The following is a 23,653-nucleotide window of genomic DNA, read 5'->3' on the forward strand; positions in this document are numbered from 1 at the left end:
TTTGTAAATGTTTTTCATTTTTCAACATTTCGGTGTGGGAAACACTAACAACTTCAAATTAAGTACCTGATTAATGGATCCTTCCAGAACAGGAGTTTTACGACTATCTTGAGTCTCCTTACGAGGAATCTCATGAATTGAGCGGCCCATCTCCTTTATGGTGTTAACTCCCTCATACGGTTTACCCTTTGTGATGCCTCCCTCAAAAGAGCGTATGGGTGGACTTTCCCTCTTTATCTGTTTAATGTACTTGGAGGCCTCATCATACACTTCAGCAGAGGCTCTTGGTGTTCCTAAAACGTGGCAGAGAACATTAAGCATGATGCAGAAATTTCCATTTTCTGAAAAAATGTGCAATTATTAAAATTTGTAGTATTTATAGTGTTCTCCTGTATGCGGCTCTTTCAGATGTATTAATTAACTAGGGTTGAAAATAACTAGTCCGTAGCTATATATTTTTAAAAAATGGAAGTAAAGACAATGTATTGGAAGCATTACCTTGCATGATAGATCCTGCGAGTATGGCTCGATCCTTAGACTCGTGAGGATTTTCTCTTGGCAATGCTCTGCTGATCAAACCTGACAGAAAAACAGGAAAATATCTTCAATATGTTCTTCAGTGGCAAACACACTCTCTGTTTGAAATCTTTTATGCTTTATTCTTCTCAGATAAAAAAATAAAATTAAATAAAAGCACGACAAACCTTCATAAGGCGCTGCTTCACGTGTTGGGTGTCCACGGGACCCCTCCATGATGTCATATGTGCGCTTGAGATCATGCCCCATTCGTGGGCTTCTAGTGCCCTCTCTAGGGTTCTTAACGGCTGTGGGGAAATATAGTGACATATCTTAGTGTGATAAAATGGACAAAACATATCTATACAGCACTCCTGGTAAGCTCTGACTATGGCGCTCCATAAAAATAGAACAGCTCGTTGCGCTGCTAACAAACATGATAGCCCATGAAAACAAAAGCCGCTTTTCCACCATCCGGCCGAACAGTTCTAAGAACTGTCATGTACAGTTCCAGTTGTGTTACAGCATGAGCCTGGAATGGTGCGGCACCGTCCTATAGAGTGCGTGTGCATGTCTGTCACTTGTCAGTTGCCTGGCTGCTAGTTTCTGCACAGTGTGCTGTTTTGAGCAATGTAAACAAAAATCTGTAATGAAATCTAAAGAAATTTTTGATTATCCTCTATAACACAGTGTTATTTACACCTCATATAATTTGTAAACATTTGTGTTACCACAGCAACGACTGACGCATAAATTTGAATCCGTTATCAGTCCTGCAGTGGAAAACGAAATCGTACTGTACTGAATGGTGATGAATGTAACGGTTCCTCAAAAAAAACTTTGATAATGAAAAAGCACAAAAACACTTCACCATCTGACTTCTCTTGTGCTGGGCAGAAACTGATCAAACTCTAATTTACTATATAATTAATTCTAATTCTTATACATAGTATATAAAACTTTTCTCTCAAGCACACCAGAAAGGAAGCAGTTCTGGTTCTGACCATCAAAAGAGAGGATGTGTCCACTTTTGCCTTCGTAGATAACGTGAGGTTTAGAATGAGCATCAGCTCGGCTCTTCTCTGGGCTGCTCAGGTCCTCTGTGGCCAGTTTAGCAATAGTGCCTTTCAACAGATCCGCTGCTACATTGGACTGATTCAGGGCTGGAGTGCCCTACGAAGACGAAGAGTGAGTGTGAAAAATACTACACAAGTATAAATGACATTACTCAAATAGTAGAGTAAGGCCTATAATGAAGATACCTGTGTAATGGAGCCTCCTCTGAAAGTCAAGGCTTCTGTGCCTTTTCCAGGTGGCCCTCTCATGTCTGCAATCTGTATGGGTCCTAATGGGAGCAGAGGAGAGGAAGACACGCATTTTTTGGTCTATGTTTGAAAGTTAAGACTGTTTACTTCTGTGGATTAATTGTTAATAATAAGAATTATTTATTTTATAGTATATTTAAGGTCATATCACCTCTGACGACTCCCTCATACTGAGTTCTAGATAAGAGACCCTCAGCCTGAGCACTCTGTCCACGTGGAGAACACTCTTCCTGCTTAATATATGACACTAAACACAAACAAACACAATCAGGTGTTTAGATTACATATTTATTATTTATTTCATGGACCACATTATATAAATTTATCTTCTAAACTTCATAATGAAACTCGGCCACAAAAGCAATACTGCAGGATTAAGATATATTTATACTATTTATACTCAAATCTCTCTTGCTCACCAGGTTTAGCAGGGTCCTGCTGTCTTGGTAAACCGAGAGAGATCGACCCCCCTGTGGCCTTGACTACCTCTGGTACGTACACAGCGTGTGTTTGAGAAGGAAGGTATGTTCCTGGCGTTCCCTGCAGGGAAGTCACAAATTAGAGTGGAATACCAGGAAAACCCCTGATCCCCTGCCTTGATCCCATTACATGTAGGAAGTATTTAAACTTAGCAGATGCACCACGAGTCTTAAATAACACTCAACAGCATTTCTCTTACCTGTGAAATGGAGCCTCCCTGAATGAAGGAAGGCTTGTCGGTGGGTTTGGAGGTGGGAATGAGGGGTGGAGGAGAAGGAATGTTGGGCGGCCTATGACGGGAAAACGTCATGCGAACATCTGAAAGATTCTGAACTGCCTGGTTTGGTGCCGGCTGAAGAACTGTGGGAATAAAAGGATAAGAGGCACAAGGGATGAAAAGAGGCGGGCAAATAGGATCACTCTTTATCCGTGCACAGTTGACAAAAGTCTTTCCCTCTAAAGCCCAGAGTATACTTTGGTGTCTTATGTGTACGCTAGGGAATGAATATAGTGCTAGCACCATAAGTTCCTGTCATCATAGTACATGCGTACTGTAACTACATTTTTTTATGCATACACTGTATACTCTCAGCTTGCACCTGTGCCTTGATTTTTTTTTATTTTTAGTAACAAAGCAGCAACACTGTCCTAGCCCAATGTTTCGCAATCATACAAACAAACAAAAAACACTACTGGACACTGGACATTATAAACAGATGACATCAGTTTTATATTTTGGGAACAGTTCATTCAGGGGAACAGTATATTTATAACAGTTCTATTAGGGGAACCTATTAAGACTTTAATTTTTAATATGATGTAGCTGTCACAAGCTGTTAAATGCAGCTTTTTCAGTTTCAGTGGAAACGGTGAACAAAATAATGCTGGGTTTAAGGGCACTTCAGTGGTACTTTAAGGTTTATTATTCTACTAAGTAGTTCTGTTCCTGACTTCTGGTTAGTCAATACACTGTTAAAACGCATGCAAAAATCCACAACACTGTAACAGCTATGGCATCAGACACAGTGTCACTGCAGATCTCTTAAATGGTATTCTTATGTTTGTTGCATAGCAAAATTCTGTGATGTCAGTGGCTGTATCTGGAAGGGAGCCACTTGATGAATTTTATTTAAAGAAAAAAAACAACCCACTATCACCAAAACAAATGTTAAAATCAACTGAATACCTTAAACTGTATTAGTCATGACTATTAACAACGGAATGGCCTCTCTTCCCTTATTATTAAATATAAGGCCAATTCACACTGTACAGACAAACGTCAACAAACAAGTTGGTTCAAGTTGGCTGTTGGATTTAGAATTTTATAAAAGTAATAAATGCCATGTTCACACTGCCCAAACAAACTTTGATTTACAGGGAGTCAAATAACAGTATCTACACAGGACGTTAAAAATTGTTGCATCGCACCACATCCATTATAATCAGTGAAACTGTCTACAATCAACAGACCCTCTGCTGTATTTTGTAACAGAGCACAACCCCGCTTGCGCCCGATGTAGATGGTGCAAGTCTGACTGGGTAAGAAATGGATGATCCTGTCGCCTAAATTTCTAAAAATCGAAATTTTACTGTTATTAATGTATGTGCCAGTCATACTTTGCCAAAAAAAAAGGTTAAAGAATGTGCAATAGTTCATGGACACATCATATTATGTCAAAATTTGTTCTCATTTGCTGGAAAACCTGTTCACGCTGCTGAGACATTCCACGACCCAACAAACGCAGATTAAGCATGTCCAGTTGGGTAAAAAAAAAAACCCAAAAAAACTACAACCAATGCCAACAGAAGTAACACACTGATCCAACTAACTCTAATAGACTAGTTTATAGAATTTGTTGGCTTTTTCTGTGCAGTGTGAATTGGCCTATAGACTCAAAGTCTCACAGGTCAGATTCACTGGTCAGTACTTCTGACCTACTACACACACTCTGCCAAACTGTAAAATGACCTTTCTCAAAAAGGACTAGCTTATAAAATCTATACTACAAGGTAGTTAAAAGCTCACCCAAATAGAGAAAGCATCAAACAAAAACCTGTGACTAAAGCCTGACAAAGAAACGCAGACCTGAGTCTAATCTGAAGCTCTTAGCATGGGAGGAATGAAGTCTTCCTTCAATGTTTCTCACCCATGACTCACAGCCCTACTAAAAGCACTTCTTTCCTTTTCAGACAGCCTAGCCTCTCACTCATCTCTTTGAAATATTGAGTCGTGAACTCTCTCGTCTCCCGCAGTGAAAAAAGCCTAGAGTGTAGAGATGAGATCAGGTGGTCTCTGCAGTTCTTTAGTGCAGGGTGTGATGTTCTCTTAATGTTATGGCTTATCTGTTGTAATCATGTCTTTCAGTAGGATACCTATGCACAAATAAAAACGATATATGCCTAACAGGACATGTGTCAGTATGGTTACATTGTTCAAGCATGATTCAACCTCTCATCCAGAGATACTACATGTCTGTATAAAGGCTGGCCACGTGATTTAATGGGGAATGCAAAGGAGAAGTGAAAGATGACAAACATAATCCTTCCTGCTATGCTTTGTCATATTAGAAAAAAAATGGTCTCTTTTAAACTTTTATCTAATAACAAAAAAATAACAAAAAAACTAAATCACGGTTTCCACAAAAATTAGCAACAGAAAAACATTTCAGAATTTTTCCCAATTATTTACATAACAGTCCTGCAAAGATGGCAGAAAATGTACTGTCCTGTGGCAAAACTGAGGACAGTTGCATTGTAGATCAGACATATAATAGGGAACGAGTGCAAGCTATTCGCATCAGTGAATGAGGAGATATTTTCACAAATAGAATCCTGTCAGAAGAATTTATTTAATAATTATTATGTCTGTTCTACAAATTCACTGTACGGTGAATTTAATGTAGATGAGACACTTTGGGAAAACATTTTAAAAAGCTAATGTGGACAGAGAATATTTTGAACCAAAAATGCTATTTTTCAATGTATACGGATCAATTTTGTAAAGTATAAAAACAACCGCCAGGTCACTGGTGCTCTCTGCAGACATTTGAAATAATATATAACGTACCCAAGTTATTATTATTATTATACCTTACGCATTTTAACAGCTTTGTTCAAATTATTATCATGGTAACAATGGTGATAATAATAATTATTACAATAATAATAATAATATTTATTATTATTCCTCAGGTTGTTTCCAGAGTTTGACATCCTTAGTTTGTTCTGAACCTCCAAGTAAGGTAACTCCTTGTCAATCACAGCTGCTGCATCATCAGTAGTGGTCATGTTATTGATGTAGCATGCATGTAGGACACAGAGGGAAAGTTTTGTTGACCAGGTCAATAACGCAAACATCATTCCACTCAATCTGGGTCCTCACAGCACAGGTCACTGAAGACCAAAGTCTGATGCGAAGTTCATTATGAAAGCTGATCATCATAAAACAAATAAAGCTGCAGGAGTGACAGTCCTACCGGAAGATTCCATTTACTTAATGGACGCTGTATTTTTTCTCTCTCTGAGAGATACATCTAGTGTGTTTTATAAGTGCTTGTCTCCATGAGAACAGTTTCCAGGTTGTAAGGGTAGGGCTGATAAGGGAATCAGTCACATGTGCTGAGCCTCGTGAGAGCTTCAAGGTTTCCTTCAGGAAGAAACTCACTGACCTTACTAGTAAAAGCCATGTAACTTACAAACAAATGTGAGCTCCTATAAAATACTCCTATAAAGCAGAGGTTGGATTTGAATTAGATTTCTAGCGAAACAAACACTGTCAGCTCCAGACAAGGTTACTAATGACTGAGGTATCAACTCATATTCTTAACTTTATACAGGTTTAAGCAAACACACTTTACATAGCTTGAACATGTATGATAAATTAAAACAGAAATTAATAAAGATTTAACTGCGAAGTCAAAATGTTCAGGTCCAAATGAAAGGGATTCCAAAGGACCCAAATTAATTAGCCTGAAGGCTATCAATGAACTCTACATGTACAATGACTGATACACAGCTTTGTTTGAGACTGCAGTTGTAGCCATAACATCAAAGTTTAAGATCACCTCACCTCTTTTGTCACGTGAAAACTACCAATTGCTTACATTAGTAAGGATCAGAATATAGCTCTTAAACTCTATTTTACTCTCACCCGGTCAGTACTGTTGAGTGTTGATTTTTGTGCCCAAAACTGTTTAGAAAAACACAGGTTTCAAAAAAATTATGCCTGGATAAAGGGTGTGTACTGACTGCTTACCTGGAGGTACACTGTAGCGGGTGGCATTACTGGGGTCAGGCTGGGGTGAGGCTTTGCTAGGCTCGCGAGGAGAGAGTCTGTATGGAGACCCCGGTCTGCCCGCTCCACCGTGAGATTCCTGCTCCATCAGCTTCAAGTCATATGGCATGTAAGTAAATGGCTTACCTGGGGAGAGGACAGAAAAAAAAGTCAGATACACAGACACTAAGCAGACAAAGATGCAAAACAGCACATCAAATGTCCTCTCTTTTTGCGATTAAGAAAACCTCTTATTCAAACCATATAGACCAATTATGCATTAATAAGATATAGAAAGGTTAATTCAGTCCTGTCCTTGCATATAGTCACTATTGCACTGGTAAGAGAAATGTCAAGGCAGGTTTTTAGAGCTACGGGCTGCCGGTCTGTAAGGACGAGGTCGAGCAAACTTGGTGTTTCTAATGGATATCACTACAAGAGAGTGACCTAATGTTCCTTTTGGTTGGCTGCTTCTGTCTGGCTCTATCAAAAACAGCACTGTGTTTCTTAGCGGAGAAGAGCAAAGTCCACTGTCTCTCTCCTGTGCGCTCGACACCCTTCAAAAATCTGTTTTGGAGACCCATTATAAAACAGAGAGGAGGAGGAGGAGGAAAAACAGAAAAACGTCTGTCTTTACTCAAACTTCCTGGCATGTAAAAACTGAGCGAGAGTGCATGGGAGGATAGAACAGAGGCACTACAGGCACATCACAATCTATTTGTTTTGCAGCGGTCCATCTGCTTGTCTTTCAGTCTGTTTTTCTCAGGGGTGATTCTGTAACCTCAATTTTGTATTGTTCACTGCTCTCTTCCCTTCAGAGATAGTTCCTTTGGCCAGGATTTCTCCCAAACAAAAAGTGACAAATGCTCCATTCTGATGAGATCTTTTATGTTGAGGAGGTTGGGTTGATTATCAAAGCTTCTCTGTAATTTAAACCCCTTATTAACTGCCCAAGAAATTTACATTTCTGAACATTACATGATTATATATATAACTCCTCTATAAAATGAAGAAACACTCAGAACCAAATTCATATGTTGGTTCAATCTATTTTGTAACTGAGCAATTCATCCATGCATGCATTTCATCTTTTAACAACTGCTTTGGCCTCATTTTTTATTGAAACGTTACTCTTACTTCTGATAAAAACAACTCCCTGGTGGCGAATGCTGGACTTCACCAATCATTTAAGCAATCAACTGCAAGCTCTCATTCAGATTTGCCTGACTCACCTTCTCGGTCCACTACAGTGGGGCTGTGGGTGGTGACTCGTGGCCTGCGGTCAGACTCGATCTGATCCAGTCTCTGTTTGTCGTCTTGCACAGACTCATGTACAGCTTTGATTTGGTGCTGGAACATAGCAAAGCCACTCAACGGCCCTCCGGGAACGCTGCTGTGACCATATGGAGCTGAAACCTAAACAAACCGTTCAGGAAGAGAGAGGATTTGAAAAGGGGCTACATGCACGTCTGATATTCAGCAAAACGCTCCATTAGAAAAACTAAATGATTAAATATTTCAATGCATGACTATTTCTTGCTTTGCACCAAGATACTAGATCTTCATGAACTTTGTGAATGGCCAATCAGGGCCGCAGTTACATGAAATCCATTTCACAGCCACATCAAATCGCCACAACAGACACCTACAAACAGCACAACTAATCAGCCCACCAGAGCAGCCAAACATATTTTCACTCATCATGATTTCAGTGTGGAAAATCAATTGGTATTTGCTGATTCGTTTGCTGATTGCCGCAGAAGCGAATCACAGCGCGTGATCTGCGGAGGTGGAGATGGAGGCAGGACTCACGTGGCGGGGTGGCTGGGCCCTGTCTCTGTCCAGAGGGGCATATCTGAATGCTAAGTGGGGGTAGAGGCTATGGGGACTGACCATAGGGGGGATGGTGGCGGCCCGCTGCTGTAGCTGCTGCATGTTGAGGAATTTGGCTGAGGACACAACCACTGAGCCTGCAGTGCCAAGCAATGATGGCTTGTCCAAAGAGAAAAGTCTACCACAGAAAGGAAGAAACAAAAGAATAAATTGATACTCTATTGCTACTGACGTTTAAAACAGGTTTTCACACATAAACAACGACACAAAGACCATTAATAATATTCTGTTCATTCACCTGCTTTTGTAAAAAAAACAACAAAAGAAAACAAAAATTGTATTTAATTAAAAGTTAAACATCAGAGCTCAACGGTACTTTTTTTAAGCAAGAATTTAAATGCATTATTTTACATTTGCTTTTCTAATTTTAATGTATACATATACATTACCTTTCAATTAATAAATCACCACCCTATCCATGGTAATAGAAACCAATAGCACTCTATATATGAAAAACCCATAACAGAACATGAGTAGTGGCTACTCACCTTTGTCGGTCAGGTTCAGCCTCCACATCCTCATCTGCACTACAGGTGGCGCTAGAGTCATTATCGGAGTGGTGTTGCTCCGCCTGTTTCTCCTCCTTGTCTTTAACCTCCGGCTCCATCTTCACTTGCACCTGCGCTCTTTCACTGCTTGGAGCAGTCATCTCCACATCTTGCGGCTCACTTTTTGGATGGATCTGCATTTCATATGCAGAGCGTGTGCGCTCATCCTGAGGAAGCCCGTCTCCAGTTCCTCCTTCTGGACTCTTCTCTACTTTCACCTGTAGCTCGCCGTACAGAGACTCCTGGCACTTGGCATCTGCCACTGAGCCTTTTGCTGCCGTGACTTCCTGGTCTGACATTCCATCCAGAGCAGAGTTGGGATGAGTTGGCGCGTCTGATTTGGAGGGATCAGTTTGAGATGGAGATGGTGCACTCTCTGTGTCCGAACTATTATCGGGACCTGAGGAAAGGAGAAGAAAAAGCGGATGATTGAGCCATCACATCCTCTTTAAATTCTTCATTCATCTGTGCAAAGAGGACACAGAATATCAAACCCAATCTATTTCAATCTCTGCTACAGAAACACAAAGGCAGAGAAGCAGAAAACCCAAACAACCCTGCCGTGACAGAGAAGAGGCGGCATTTGAGGTCACCATCGCTGCACGCGGCATCACGCAATCAAGTTAATGCACTTCTGGACAGCAAACATCCTTTGGCTAATCACTACCTTTCCACTCTTGCCATGTGATGACACACCCTTCAGGGCCATAGGAAGTGCTACATATAAAATACATGAAGCCCTGCATAAACACACTATTCAAATGTTTGGGGTTGGTAAAAAATTTTATGACTTGTAAAATTTTGCTAAACTCACCAGTGCTTATTTTATAAAGCTTTGTATAACAACTGAACAATTAGCAAAGTTGAATTTTCAGCAGGCATTATGCCAAGGATTCAGCGTCACATGATCTTTCAGAAATCATTCCAAAATGCTGATTTGCAGAGGTTATTTGAAATAGAAATCTTTTGCAACAATGCAAAAGTCTATAGTCATTTATTCAGTGACCTTACTGAATAAGTTTTTTTTATCATTCTTACTGACTCAAACCTTTGAAATGTAGTGTGTATACATATATAACCTCCAGGCTAACTTGCACAGACTTTACAGGAGAAAAAAAATAAAAATAAAAATCACAGATGTACTCCACGTGCCCGCAGGTTGCAAAGAGCCAAGTTGCCTCAAGAGTAAAACACAACCAACAGTGAGGAAGCAACTATCCTTTTCTCTTAAAATGACTCCTCTGCCTCATCTATAATTCCTCCCTCCTCTAGCTCTATGGATGGAGTCTCAGTCTATCTGTTATCTGTCCCTCTGAGAGAGTGATGAAGGGTAACCTGCTTGGCTCCATGAGTATGTCAGCAGGTGCTTCTCCAGACTGGGAGAGACAGACAGATGTTTGAGGGGAAAATAGCAGGGGCAACAGAAGATGGCAGCATCTAGCACGACAAGAAAAGCATACTAGGGAGGGAGCTTTCAGGTTTCTGTTTTAGCAAGAGAATCAGAATAAAGTCTATAATGCACCAGGGCAGAGAATTATGTTATTTAAAAAAGGAAAGAGAGTATAGATTAGTGTTTTAAAGTGCCCCTATTATGCCATTTCTAATATTACCTTTCATGCAGTGTGTAAAGTAGCTGTGGGTGAATGCAGACAGTCTGCAAAGATATAAATCTAAAAGCGCAAGATAAAGTTATTTTCTCCCAAAATAAAGAATTGCCTCTATACATTCAAAATGAGTTGTTAGCAATTCGAATTCGAAATCCATTTCACATATTTGCATAATTTCTGCCTTTGTTGTACATTGGCCGACTGCACATTGATCCCGCCCACAAACACATCATTTTACTGATGACTGCTGTATGGAGTAGACCAATCACAACAGACTGGGCCATCTGACCAATTAGAGCAGAGTAGGCTCATGGAAAGGAGGGGTTTAGAGAGACTAAATCTTACAGCTGCTTTAAACTAATTGAGAATTGCTGGAAAAAGAGGTGATTTTTTTTTACCTTGAATGCATGTATATGCAAATACTTTCATTTAACAAGGATGACAAATGTTTCCAGAAAAATACTAAATAGCAAAACTGTTGATAAAAAACTTGAAATGTTTCTTGTGTACCAAATCAGCATATCAGAAAGATTTTGGAAACATGCAAGACTAAAGGCTGGAGTCATGGCTTTGAAATCCACAGGAGGAAATTATTCAAAGTTTGAATGGTGGTATAAAAAAAAAAAAGAAGAAGCGAACAAACGGCACCCAAAGGGAAGGAAAGTGAGTTAAAAGATGTGCAACTAATAATATCACTATTTTAATTTGAATGCACAAGTGTTGATTCAAGAATAACGATGTGTAGAGTTGCACGAGAAAGATATTTGTGATTTTCTATATTCATGTGCAAGCAACTTACTAAAAAGCAAGCTACTCAATATGAACGTTTTGTGTATGGAATTGTATAAAAACTTGAAATTGTATTGTAGCAAAAAAATAAAATGTAAAAAAAAAAAAATCACAACCATATCTAAATCAAAAGCACAACAGATCAAACATGCTCGGCAAAAGCACTTAAGTTTCCTTACAGAATACTTTTTTGAGGCTTTAAAGCCAGAGAACGCTTACATAAGAGCGAGTGTGGCAGGCAGAATTAGACCAGATCTCTTATCCTTTCTGCACATTCCCCCTATTTCCACTCTCCTTTCTTTGTGTTTGTGTCTTATTCACTTGTTCCCTCTCCCTTTCATCCACCTCTCTCCAACCCGGCTGGTTCTCTCCTCATTTGCTCCTGATTCTCACTCATTAAGCGTACAGTCAGAAGTAGAGAGAGGATGTTGACCTCTGTGGCAGTACTGCGCGGTCTGGGGTTTTGCTGTCAGATCTAATCAAACGCACTGCAGTCAGACAGGTCAGAGCACTGCTACTGCTGCTCCCTCACTTCATCCCTCTTTGTGTGTCAGTCTGTCTGTTTCTGCTCTCTTTACATTACGGTCCCGCTGCTTCTCTTCCTCTCTGCTTGATCAGACTGTGGGTTCATGGGTCACAGAGAAAGAGACTGACAGCGGTGCGTTTTAGGGTGTTTGTTCAGGCATTAGAGCTCATGTTGGAAGCAGCTGGCTGTAAAAGACGTTGTATCACAGCAAGAGATCATACCGTCGCTCTCCTCATCATCATCAGGTGCAGGATCGCTCTGTGATGGGTCTCGAATTCCACGGAGTCGCCGGGAACCCTGAACACAACAACATAAGAGTTGCACAAATCGTAAGACATACACATGTTAAGAATAATTCACTGTAGATTATACCACAGTCGTGTGCGTTCATAAGACATCTTTAATTTTTCGTGTCTCCCTACACACCCTTTTAGTAATGTGACTTTCTGATGCCACTTTTAGCTCTAAGTGCCAAAGTCACAAAACTGCGATGAAATCATGCTTAATAAAATAGACAGCATTTCCTAATATATCTCATTTGTATTCCCTACCTCTAGGTGGCAGACATGTAATACTTCGATTCTGATGTGGTGTTCCTATTCAAATTGTTAGAGGAAATAGTAGAGCAAATGAGCGCTCGTGTCATTGATGCAGTAGTTTTTCAGTTTAGAGCATGAGGGTAAATTGTGAGATTTGAGAGAGAATGTTGCCAAATAGCTAATAAAAAGTTGTACCGTTAGGATGTGTTGCAAATTATATGAGTATATTTACACCCCACATAAATTTTGGGTCATGCCTAACATTTTTCTAATTTACAGTAGATCTTTAAGCCTTTTCAAGACAAGTTTTTGAAATTTTGATGTTAAAATCCAGCATAAAAAAAAAACACCTGCCACCTAAAGGTTTAAATATCATGCTTTAAAACAGCAAAGTCACTGTTATTAGTAGGACAAAGATATAGATATATACCACTGTTAAAAGTTTTGGGGGAGGGTAGGTTTATTTATTATTATTATTTTATTTTTTTTTAGAAATTATTACTTTTATTCTTCAAGGATGCATTAAATTCATCAGTGAGTGACAGTAAAAAAATTCTATTTCTCAAATAATAATCAGAAAACCATGTGAAGCACCAAATGCTCCAATGATTTCTGCAGGATCATGTGATACTAAAGATTGGAATAAAAAAACTGGAGTGAATATTCAGTATTAAAAATCACAGCAATAAATTACACTTTAAGAAATAATAAAACTGTTCATTTAAATTGTAATCTAATGTAAATAATACTACAGTTTTTTATTATTGTATTATAGATTAATTAAATGCAGACTAAATGTGTAAAAGAATCTTACAGACCCCAGATTTTTTTACAGCAGTTTAAATATGCAGATATAGAAATATTTGGATGTAGCAGATGGATCTGTACCTGTACCTTGTGTTGCCGTAGTAGATTGTCTAGGTTGTATCGTCTCTTGTTGTTGAAGTAAAAGTTCTTACACTGAGCCTCACTCTTAGTGCCTACCATCTTAGCAATGGATGACCAGTTCCTACCATGTTCAACCAGCCCTGTGCACAAGAGAAAGTGGGTAAGATTACAAATGAGCAAACGAAAAAAACCCTTAGTAATTAAATATTTACATGTATCACTAATGGTTTTCTCGATGGATGGATAAAGTCTAATTAACCACAAGATTGTTCAACGTGTCCTGCTGTAAGATGAAGATACTGCCCTCCTTTAGTGTCACTATTTAAACACATGAAACATGGCTCGGTTTCAGTTACCAATGACTGTGCCATTCCTCCTGCCTCAGTGGTGAAGATAATCCTGCCAGCTTAGCTAGAATGGATGAACTAGTTAAGGAAGGATGTGCAGGGCAGCACAAGGTTGAAGCAGCCTGATTAGCTGAACAGCATCAGCATGAGATTCAGCCACATTTTATAGTATATCAGAAGACTACACAAGCTAAAAGGCACCCAGTTCATGTAATATTAGGCCAAGAATCAGAAAGGACAGATATATATATATATATCTGCTCTCTCCCTAAATGTGATTTCACATTAGTTAAATATCTACTAAAGGTATTAAGCAAAAACTGTAAATTATCAATAGATCTAACTAAAACTAAACAGCCTCACAACAATATGGGTGGCAAAAATACTGAAACTGTGCTTTGGAAAAGCGTTTGTTTCTGGAATTTTTTAAATTGTTGCAATGTCCCAATTTACTACCAAATTAAAATGAATAACTGAAAAATATGAACTTTGGATTAAATTAGTAAAGTGACTTTACACGGTGAATGTGTGTCATTTGTATTTGTCTACTGAGGGTCACAGTACACATGATCAAGAACACATGAATGCCAACAGCAGTTGTCAGTTTAAGCGATCAAAAGATTTAGACTGAATAAACACGCTATTTTCTCTATGCATTCCTTTATTGTCATGATATTGTAAGTGATCTCCAGTGTAAGCACTTAAGCTATGTAAAAAGCACAGATTACAAATGACGTCTGTGATGCTGTATGCATTCACAAATAAAAATTTGGACCATATCAGAGAAGTTCACGTCACAGACCACTGGCATGACCATGCTTGAAATACTTGAATTATATATTAAATAAAACATATAGAATAGACAAAGAATAGAGCAAGCCTTTAGAGCAAAAGTTCAAATCCCCTCTAATGAATCTACTAAACATTGTACAAATAGTACAAATGCTCAGTAAACAAGCTGAGACCGAATTCAAATGGCCTCTTCTCCACATCCCCATTTATCTGTACGCACATCATCTTAAAATAAAAAAACATCAATGGACCTTGTTAGCCGCTGACCAGTCAAAGTTCCTCGATGTACTACTAAGAATTAGGTTTTTGTCATTTGTCAAAGCCCTGCATAAAAATGCCACTGTTCTTGACTGAACCTAATCACATGTTGTAGAAGCTAGACACAGTGTGCTGGAAAGCAGGCCACAACCAGCACCAAAACTCATAGCGAATATGTACTGATTGAGTACTCATGGTGTCATGGGAACCTAATTAATCACCCAAAACATCATGGTTCAAGATCAACCACCTTGATACGGTCCTAACAGAGCTCTCCTCTGTTATCTCTCTTTACTGGCCTTGTGTGACAGAATAAAACCTGGCTTGTGCTTGTAATACGTGATAATAAAAGCAAGAAGGTTCTTGATTTAATGAACTAAAAAACTTTGATGAGCTGTATATTTTCTGCTCATTTCCACCTGTTGTTTCGGCAAACAGAGCAGCGCTGCTCAGGTCTGCTTGGCAGCTACAGCAGTTCTCAACAGAATAAACAAACAACACTCAGTTCCTCCAAACAAATACTCAAACTCTGTGTGCAGTTCTCCTAGTCCCCAATCTGTCATGTTAAGACTGTCCTCCAATTAAACTGAACTGTGCAGTGACATTGATGGCACACCAGAGGTCTGTGCAAAAGATACAGGGAGAAACGCACACAAACACACACACACACACACACACCTTCATGTTTGTTCCTCAGTGGATTGAACTTCCCATCCACTAAAGAGAGGACTAAAAAAGACCACAAAGAAAGAGGAAGCAGAAGGAATGCACTCAGATGACCGCAGTCTGACCTGAAAACACTTGCTTTAAAAAGAGCCCTAGGGGTAGTTTGTGTGTTAATGCTTCTGTGAGTGCTTTTAATTTTTTATTTATAAAAACACTTATTGCACTTAAATTTGTTTATCTGGCAATATAGCTGTGTGCAAATGTTCATCTTTAGATATAATGACCAGGTCTCAGAAGTGTTTACAAAAACTGCTTCACAAAAGTTGTGCTTATAATCTAAATAAGTGCATAAAGCACATTTTTACTGCCTTCCTTTGCAGACCGCTAATACAATCGGTCAAAAACAAAAACCAGTAAACTCCACTGTTTGATTTTGTGCAAACAAGAGAAGTGACAGAGACTGTGGCAACACACTTGCAAACTGAACCTGCTGAACCTCAACTTGTTCAAGAGAATCTTGTGAAAGCTGTCAAGATCATGTCCAAGTCGTATTTCACCAATAAATCTAAAGGAGGAAATAGGAAATTCTATTCTCTACTTGAAAAAGTCGAGCACATTTGAGGACTAAAAATATTTTTAAAATTCTGAACTACAAATATGAAAAACGTTTATTTTATTTATTAATCACTTATAAATGACTGTAGAATAGTTAGTATTTGTTACATACAAATGTACAGACGAGCACGACTGATTGAGGAAGTGCCCTCCTCTGTGCTCAAACAACGCAATGCATTTAAAATTTTAATACATTTAAATAGGTAAAATACACTTAAACGGACAAATAAAAAAATACCTTTAGGACCCTAGATGAAAAGAATGTTTAAAAGAACATCATTTATTTAAAAAAGAAATTGTAACATTTACATGAAAAATTCTTAATGATCCCAAACTTTCAAAACATAAATTTGCATTGCATTAACAAGAACCTTTTTTTTTCTTTTCGTGAATTCTGTGAACTGTCAGAAAATAATGCCATAATACACAAAAGCACAATGGTCTAAGAACATGACTTCAATGTCCTGTAACGCATATATATTCCTTTCTCTTCCCCTTTGATTTTAGTATAAAATGCAACCTGGGAATGTTTTCATTAAAACTCCCTTAAACTTTCAACTCAAAACCTCTGCCCTCCACAGTATTCCTGTCATTCTTTCACAGGGGGTGAATTCTGTCTTGTGCAGTTTCTAGTGTGTCAAACAGTCACAGAGTTACATCAGCTTCTTCAGTACAATCCTAATCTGAGTAATCACTACAAAGAGGATGCTCACAAGTGCAACCCCAACCAACTTCCCCAACATGAAATCAAATAAGTAAAGCAAAAGTGAGTTGAAAAGTTTCTGTATGTATGAAAAACGAGATCAGACAGAGCCAACTGAGAACCAGAGAAGGAGGGGGAGTGGGGGGAGATGAAGTAAAAGTCAAGCAGTACCTTTTTTGGCGATCTCCATCTCCTCCTCCGTCCAGCGAGACGTCTCTCCAGCTTCAACTGCGCCTGTAGCGACACACACCGTCAGTGTCAGTGAGGAAAAACTCGAGCAGCGCTACACGACACGGCTCATCTCACACCCTCCCTCTCTATCTGTTTACACTCGGGCGCTGCAGAGACCTCCACCCTCCTCAAGACCTTCCCTCCCTCCCACAGGCTCTTTCTCTCTCTCCGTCCTCAACTGCTTTCGGTCCTTTGCCCCGTTTATTGCTTTCCCTTCCTGGTGCTTACTGGACTCAACTAGGCAGGCTCACCTCTCTCTTTCTCGCTCTGTCTTTAGGAGAGAGTCCAGTCAGCTGATCGCAAGCAGACAGTGGAGGAGTGCAGAAGCACCACCCTTCTGGGTCTAAGACCAGCACACGCACTCTCACTCACTCACCCATATCATTAGGCAGTCTGTCTCATAACAGTAGCCGAGCTGAAGCGAGCAGCGCAACAACCCCTCCCTACATAATTTCCACTCAAACTACAGCAAGACCGAGAGAGAGAGAGAGAGAGAGAGAGAGAGAGAGAGAAAGAGAGCGAGAGAGAGAAAGACAGAGAAGGAGAGAAAGACAGGCTGTGCTCTCCTCTCCCGCCCGCTCCGAGGGTCTCCTTGAAATTGACTAAACACTAAGACAGATTTAGCACAGTGTGAACCTCTGACATTTATGCGAGAGCGCGAGTGTGTGTCCCTGCAGTGTTTGCATGACTTGTGCAGCGAGGTTTTGCTGAAACTCTTCAAATAAACGTTTCTTTGGTGACCCACTAGACGCTGTTTACGTTACCCCATGACCCCTGAGTGTGTGCGTGTTACGTTTATACGCTCGTAGTCCACTGCTCTGTCATGTTGATGACGGTTTGGACAGGAAATGGGTGCACTATGGCTCTTGAGTGCCGGTTTATAACTTTAAACTTACTTCAAAGACACAGAATGATAAGATAAAAATCAAGCACAGACACTATTTCACACGTGAGATGGGCAGACACTCTTTGGGCCTACATGGGCTTGAGGTTTAAAGGGAATGTTCACCCAAAAATTACAATTTGGTCATAAAATACTTGACCTCCACGTTGTTCAAAGCCGCAAGATCTTTGTTTGACTTATGAATGCAAATTAGGATATTTTTGATGGAATCCGAGACCTTTCCGGACTGCATAGACAGCAATGCAACTGACATGTTAAAAGCCCAGGAAATCATTCAAGTAGTACAAGTGATATCAGTGGCTCAAGCGTAATTTTACAAAAAAAAATCAACATCTTTATTTAACAATTCTTGGCCCATCATCTCCCATTATTGAGAGTACCACAACATAATGCCCATGATGCTGCTGATGTAGAACAAGCATGCACTGCACCTTGATTTTATTAAAACTATCTTAATTTGTGTTTAAGATGAACAAAGGTCTTGTGTGTTTGGAACCACATGAGGGTAATCAAAGAGTAATTAATTTAAGAGTAAATGTTTTTCATTTTTAAGTGAACTAAACCTTTAATATCTTTACTGGTCAATCAGATAATAATAATAATAAAGAGGACAGAGGTCAGACTGGAGACTCCTCGACTGATACAACTGGTGACTAAACTTTAAGGTACGCCGCGATAATCAGCTACAATTTCTGATGTGGATGCCGACTGTGTTCAGGGGTAAACGTAATGAACACCGTTTACAGAACAATGAGGTCTCTTAATTCATTTTAAAGTGGCACCAAAAGCTAAATGAATCAACCAGGCCATTCTTTCATTCCCCTTTTCGCTCTAATCAAACTCCTCCTGAGACTCGCCGCGTTTACCTGCCTCTCATTATTGTCTCCATGGCGATCCCTCCACCCGCTGTCACCACGGCAACACAAACTCAGAGACCTTGAGTCTGGCGTTGGGTGGCAGGAAGAAGAGAGGGACAAACAATCTCACAGAAAGAGTGGGGGAGAGAGAGAGAGGGAGAGAGAGAGAGAGAGAGAGAGAGAGAGAGAGAGAGAGAGAGAGAGAGAGAGAGAGAGAGAGAGAGAGAGAGAGAGAGAGAGAGAGAGAGAGAGAGAGAGAGAGAGAGAGAGAGAGAGAGAGAGAGAGAGAGAGAGAGAGAGAGAGACGGTGCAAAAGAGCAACAGCAAAGAGAGAGAACAAAAGAGTGCAAAGAAAATAAACAGTAAAATAAAGAGAAACCGTCTAGATGTCTTAACGGTGAAAGAACGGAAGCAAAATAATGCTGCTTTGCCAGCCTCAGGGATCAAATCCTCAGAGTTTCTGTACAGCAGCCCAGCGATCACGATAGAACTGAAGCAAACACCGCTAACACGCATATACCACACTGCGGTCAGAGAAAAACTAGGAGCAAACTAGGTGACTTTCAGGCTTTGTAATGAGGTCACAGAAGAACTGCTCACAGACTGACCACACGATCAGCAGACAGACATCACAGCACAGATGCACCTTTTTGAGAGGTGACAAAGTGAGTGAGTGTGCTGATGTGAGAAGCTATTTGAACAGAAAGAGAGAGGGAAAGTGTGTGGTAGCGTTTACCTCGTGCCTCTGCACTGGCTGCGGGAGAGGGTTTTGCAGGCTCTCGTGCTGGTTTCTGCACTGGCTCAGGTTTAGAGGGGGGTGTGGGCTCTGGCAGAGCTAAGCAACACACAGAATAAACCGTCATGACTTAGGCTCGTTTGTGCTTATGCGTACGTGCCCTAGCAATGGGAATTTGGATGCATAATAAGCAAGCCAGTTTGTTCAGAAAAACAAAATACATCCCATCGCTATGTCCAAGTTTGTGAGCATTTCAGTTTCTGAAACTGTTTGTCTGAATGAAAATGAGTTAATGTATCTACAGTTCAAATGTTTTCCAGCTAGAAACTCCAATTTTTACTTGCATGTATTCTGGACCTTCATAAAAAAAAAAAATTAACAGAACAATTTATTAGGTTTTTGATTATCAATTGATTATTTCATTTTAGGTTTAAAATATTACATTTTAAATTTGGCAAATTATTACCATTAACAAACTTTGACAAAGGTTTGACTTTGACTCCTAATTTGCAGCTTATTAATCGTAAGGTAGTTAAGTTTAGTTATTGGAAAGGATGAGGGATGTAGAATAGGTTCATGCAGAATGTGTGCTTTATAAGTAATAATTAACAGCCAATATGTTAATGCTAATAACCAGCTATTTAACATTGAGCATTGATCCCTATATCCCTATATATCCTAAAATGATTATAATTTTTTTAAAAACATTTCCATTTAATTTCAAAAGTCTCCAGACAAAAAGGAAGTTTTTAGAAAAGTTCATGTCAAATTAAAACTATTTAATGCAATGCAATGCAAACATTCAAGCTCGAACGGCAAAAAACACATGCTCAACATGTTACCTGGTTCAGGTGGTGGTGCAGGTGGTTCCTCTGCCACCACAGAAGCAGCTTCATTATTGGCCATGGAGCGGGTGGTGATGCGGCCCTTACGGCGTCCCTGGCTGTTGGCGGTCTTTCGGCCACGTGTCGTGCTTTGCTCCTTACCCTCTTCCTCCTCTCCCTCACACTTCTCTTTATCTTTACCGATGTCCCTGTGAAGGCAAAAGCAAGAAATAAAGGCTCTCTTCGGCACTGAACTCAATTCAAACATCTATTCAGAAGGTCGAAGAGAGAACACAGTTACAAACGCAGTTACTGTAAGTATCAGTGAGTTTCTCATCTGCTATGATGCATTATTCTTCTATAACAGGAGCTCACACAGATCTCAAAACCACTTCTGTACTGTTTTGTATGGTCACAGAGAAATCCCAGTTTTTTCACAATCAATTCTACTTTTTGTTGAATTCTTGGTAGTGACATAACAGGTCCCGAGTAAAGCACGCAGTCTCCTCCATACCAAATGAGTTAATGAGGTTAATCTTAAGCCCCGGTTACAATAAGGCTCACCTCACAGAAAACCACTGCACATTTTCTAACAGAGATAAAAAAAAAAATGCATCCATTCATTATTTAAGAAGTTTGAGTAAGAAGGTTGTTACAAAGTGTACATTTTAAAAGCAAATTTTGATTTACTGTTAGTTATCGCCTTTTGACTAAAATGCCATTCAGTTTTAATCCTATTTTAGTCAACTGAATTGTTTTTAGTTTTAGTTGACTAAAACGGGTTTAGTTAAAGTGTAATGCATTTATTAAGATTTTCTGTAAAATTTCCAGATTAAATAGGTTTGATATTAAGGTTTTATCATGAAAGACGCTGACCTGTGCAAACACCCAACGTGCCTTTATGTTAAAATTAAATAAAACCCCTTCACATAAAGAACAAGGACATGGTGTTCTATTCAGTGAAACACCAATGGTTATATAGGATAATTATGCAATCTTTAGAACTTGTTTACAATATTCTTCATTCTTTCAAGCAGACATCCTTATTTCTATAAACTTAAGGGCTACCGAAGTTATTCAGTCAAGAACAGTGAGTGATATTTATTTTTGCTGCTTAATCAATGCCATAGACATTGCAACTAAATTCAGCTACTGTTCCTTCAAAACTGAATGCAATGGATTCAATGTACTGATACTTTTCCAACATTCATTCTACCATTTACTTCTTGCTGTGTATGACATGTGCTTCAATGTCTGCACTCAGAAAAACCTGACCAAACTGAGTTCTCTCGTGTTGTCAAATTGATCAATATTCTCTCCCTCATACTGACTTTTTTAATACATTTTATAAGACCTGCAGCAAGTGTAAGTGATATATATATATATTATATATATATATAACCTCTGAACCACAGAGCAAACTCATTCTGAATGAATCTCTTCCCAGATCATCCCTCCCTAACATTTTCATCTTGTTTTTATTAGTTGATGAAAAAGGTCAAGTGATTTTCCTCTTTCATCTTATACAAACAGACAAATAAATGTGCATATGCCCTTTTACAGTGGGATAGGAGCAAAATTGAGGTGCATTGAGTTTAAATCAGTTTAAATCACAACTATAGTAGGAGAACAAAAACATGGGCCTTACTTAGAGTCCTCTTTTTCATCTTTCTCCTCCTCTTCCTTCTTCTCCTCGTCCTCTTTCTTCTCTGATTTCTCCGATTTGTCCTCTTCGTTCTTCTCGTCTGTCTTGTCTTCCTGTGATGGCCGCGTTATCTGCTTTAAAAAGGAAAAGAAACAATAAAAGCAGCATTTAGACAGCTGACCTTTTCAAGAGCGCAGACCTGTGACCAGGTTCCCATCACAGGAATAATCAGTAGTTCACCTTAAATTGTGTAAGCTCAGCTATGAAGAAAAAGCAATGCTTATACACCATCAAACATCAAATGGGTAATATGATGAAATGTTACTCTAAAAAATATTTCATCAAAGAGAATATTTCAGCTAACATTTATTCAGCTTGCCGCCTTTGTTGCACATGCTTGCGCTATCTCTCAGTAAAGTTTTTAAAAATCAATAGTGACTAGTTTATGCAGTTTTTATGTGGAATAAACTGGAGATATATATATATATAAAAATGATGTGCAGATCATGTGCCTAATGCCTTCTTGTCAGACTGCCATATACTGATCTTGAAATCTCACTTTTGGGAGGACCTCAGTTTTCATCATTTCATTGTTTGCCACTGTGACAGAGCCCACAAAACGGATCTGACTTCTGTTTAAAGCCAGTTGGCAAACCAAAACTCAAGCTCCAAATCATTCCTGCTTTGGAATAAATCAGACAAAATTCCTGTCTGGTTACTGATGATCTATCTCTGTCTCTTCCTTATTTTTTCCCATTAAAAATAAAAGGGGGGAAAAAAACCCAACATTTCACACACATTCAATCATCATATCCCTTCAGGCCTACGTTTCCTAACAAGGAAAGTATAAAGCATTGCAATTCTACCATTTTTTATATGACCTGACAACACAAAGTTAAAAACACAAATCTGAATAATGAAGTCAGAACTAGTTGAGACTGAATTACAACAACAAAGTAACCTGGCCTTGCTAGTTCCCAGAAATAACTTTCCGTGCTCACTGGTGGAATTTAATTTTTTTTTGTCTTTCGAAAAATGATCGGATCTTCAGCGTAATAAGCACAGAACGCTTAGGATCTCATACATATGACAAAAACACATAATGTGGGTCGAAGGGTAAAACATGCATGATAGGAATGACTGGGATGGCTGAACAGTATTTCAAAGTAGGCCAGACATCTAAATGTGCACAGCATACAATGATGTTAACATGTGATGAATATCAGGAGACAGAAGTCGCCAACAAAAAGAACCAAGAAGAGGAAAAATATGGAGAGAGATGAATAAGTGAGGGAAAAGCTAAACGGAGAAAGAACTGGCCAATCAGAACAGTCCTGTAGGTGGTGCCCACATGAGCAGAGACTTGGGAAACACCATACAACACGCACAAAACACACTAACAGCATAAAACATTGGACTCATTGTAAGCTTGAAGAGTTTAAAAAGAGTCTCTCATAGCAGCAGAATTCCAATGGTTATGAACATACATAAACAAACATGCACCACAGACCTGAACATTCAGAATTGGGTCTTTTGTATCTGGAGTCACACGTCAATGACGTGCACTACCAAAATTTGGGGTTGGGTAAGATTTTTTCCATTTAATAATCAGAAATTAAAAACATTCTCATTACAGAAGACATGTATTCGAGTCGCAATATGAATTGCATTTCATGTCATTTAAAAACAAA

General features: G+C 39.2%; 1 protein-coding gene across 13 annotated transcripts in view; it reads right to left on the minus strand.

The window, feature by feature from the left end:
• Positions 1-23,653, minus strand: part of ncor1 (nuclear receptor corepressor 1) — a 67,836-nt gene that overhangs the window by 13,391 nt on the left and 30,792 nt on the right. For 4 of the 13 annotated variants that reach the window (XM_043240395.1, XM_043240401.1, XM_043240391.1 and 1 more), the window contains 18 exons: positions 21,966-22,096; positions 20,336-20,526; positions 19,494-19,592; positions 16,937-16,999; positions 13,385-13,524; positions 12,179-12,254; positions 8,976-9,435; positions 8,407-8,605; positions 7,827-8,010; positions 6,577-6,741; positions 2,521-2,681; positions 2,261-2,381; positions 1,993-2,088; positions 1,779-1,861; positions 1,494-1,689; positions 705-824; positions 499-579; positions 67-293 (listed from right to left, as the gene is read on the minus strand). In XM_043240395.1, the coding sequence (XP_043096330.1) occupies positions 67-293; positions 499-579; positions 705-824; positions 1,494-1,689; positions 1,779-1,861; positions 1,993-2,088; positions 2,261-2,381; positions 2,521-2,681; positions 6,577-6,741; positions 7,827-8,010; positions 8,407-8,605; positions 8,976-9,435; positions 12,179-12,254; positions 13,385-13,524; positions 16,937-16,999; positions 19,494-19,592; positions 20,336-20,526; positions 21,966-22,096 (2,793 nt within the window). The remainder of the gene's footprint in view (positions 1-66; positions 294-498; positions 580-704; positions 825-1,493; positions 1,690-1,778; positions 1,862-1,992; positions 2,089-2,260; positions 2,382-2,520; positions 2,682-6,576; positions 6,742-7,826; positions 8,011-8,406; positions 8,606-8,975; positions 9,436-12,178; positions 12,255-13,384; positions 13,525-16,936; positions 17,000-19,493; positions 19,593-20,335; positions 20,527-21,965; positions 22,097-23,653) is intronic. The other 9 variants (XM_043240392.1, XM_043240403.1, XM_043240397.1 and 6 more) reach the window with 7 other exon arrangements.

Source organism: Puntigrus tetrazona, chromosome 5 (genome assembly GCF_018831695.1).
Source record: "Puntigrus tetrazona isolate hp1 chromosome 5, ASM1883169v1, whole genome shotgun sequence".
Classification (NCBI taxonomy): domain Eukaryota; kingdom Metazoa; phylum Chordata; class Actinopteri; order Cypriniformes; family Cyprinidae; genus Puntigrus; species Puntigrus tetrazona.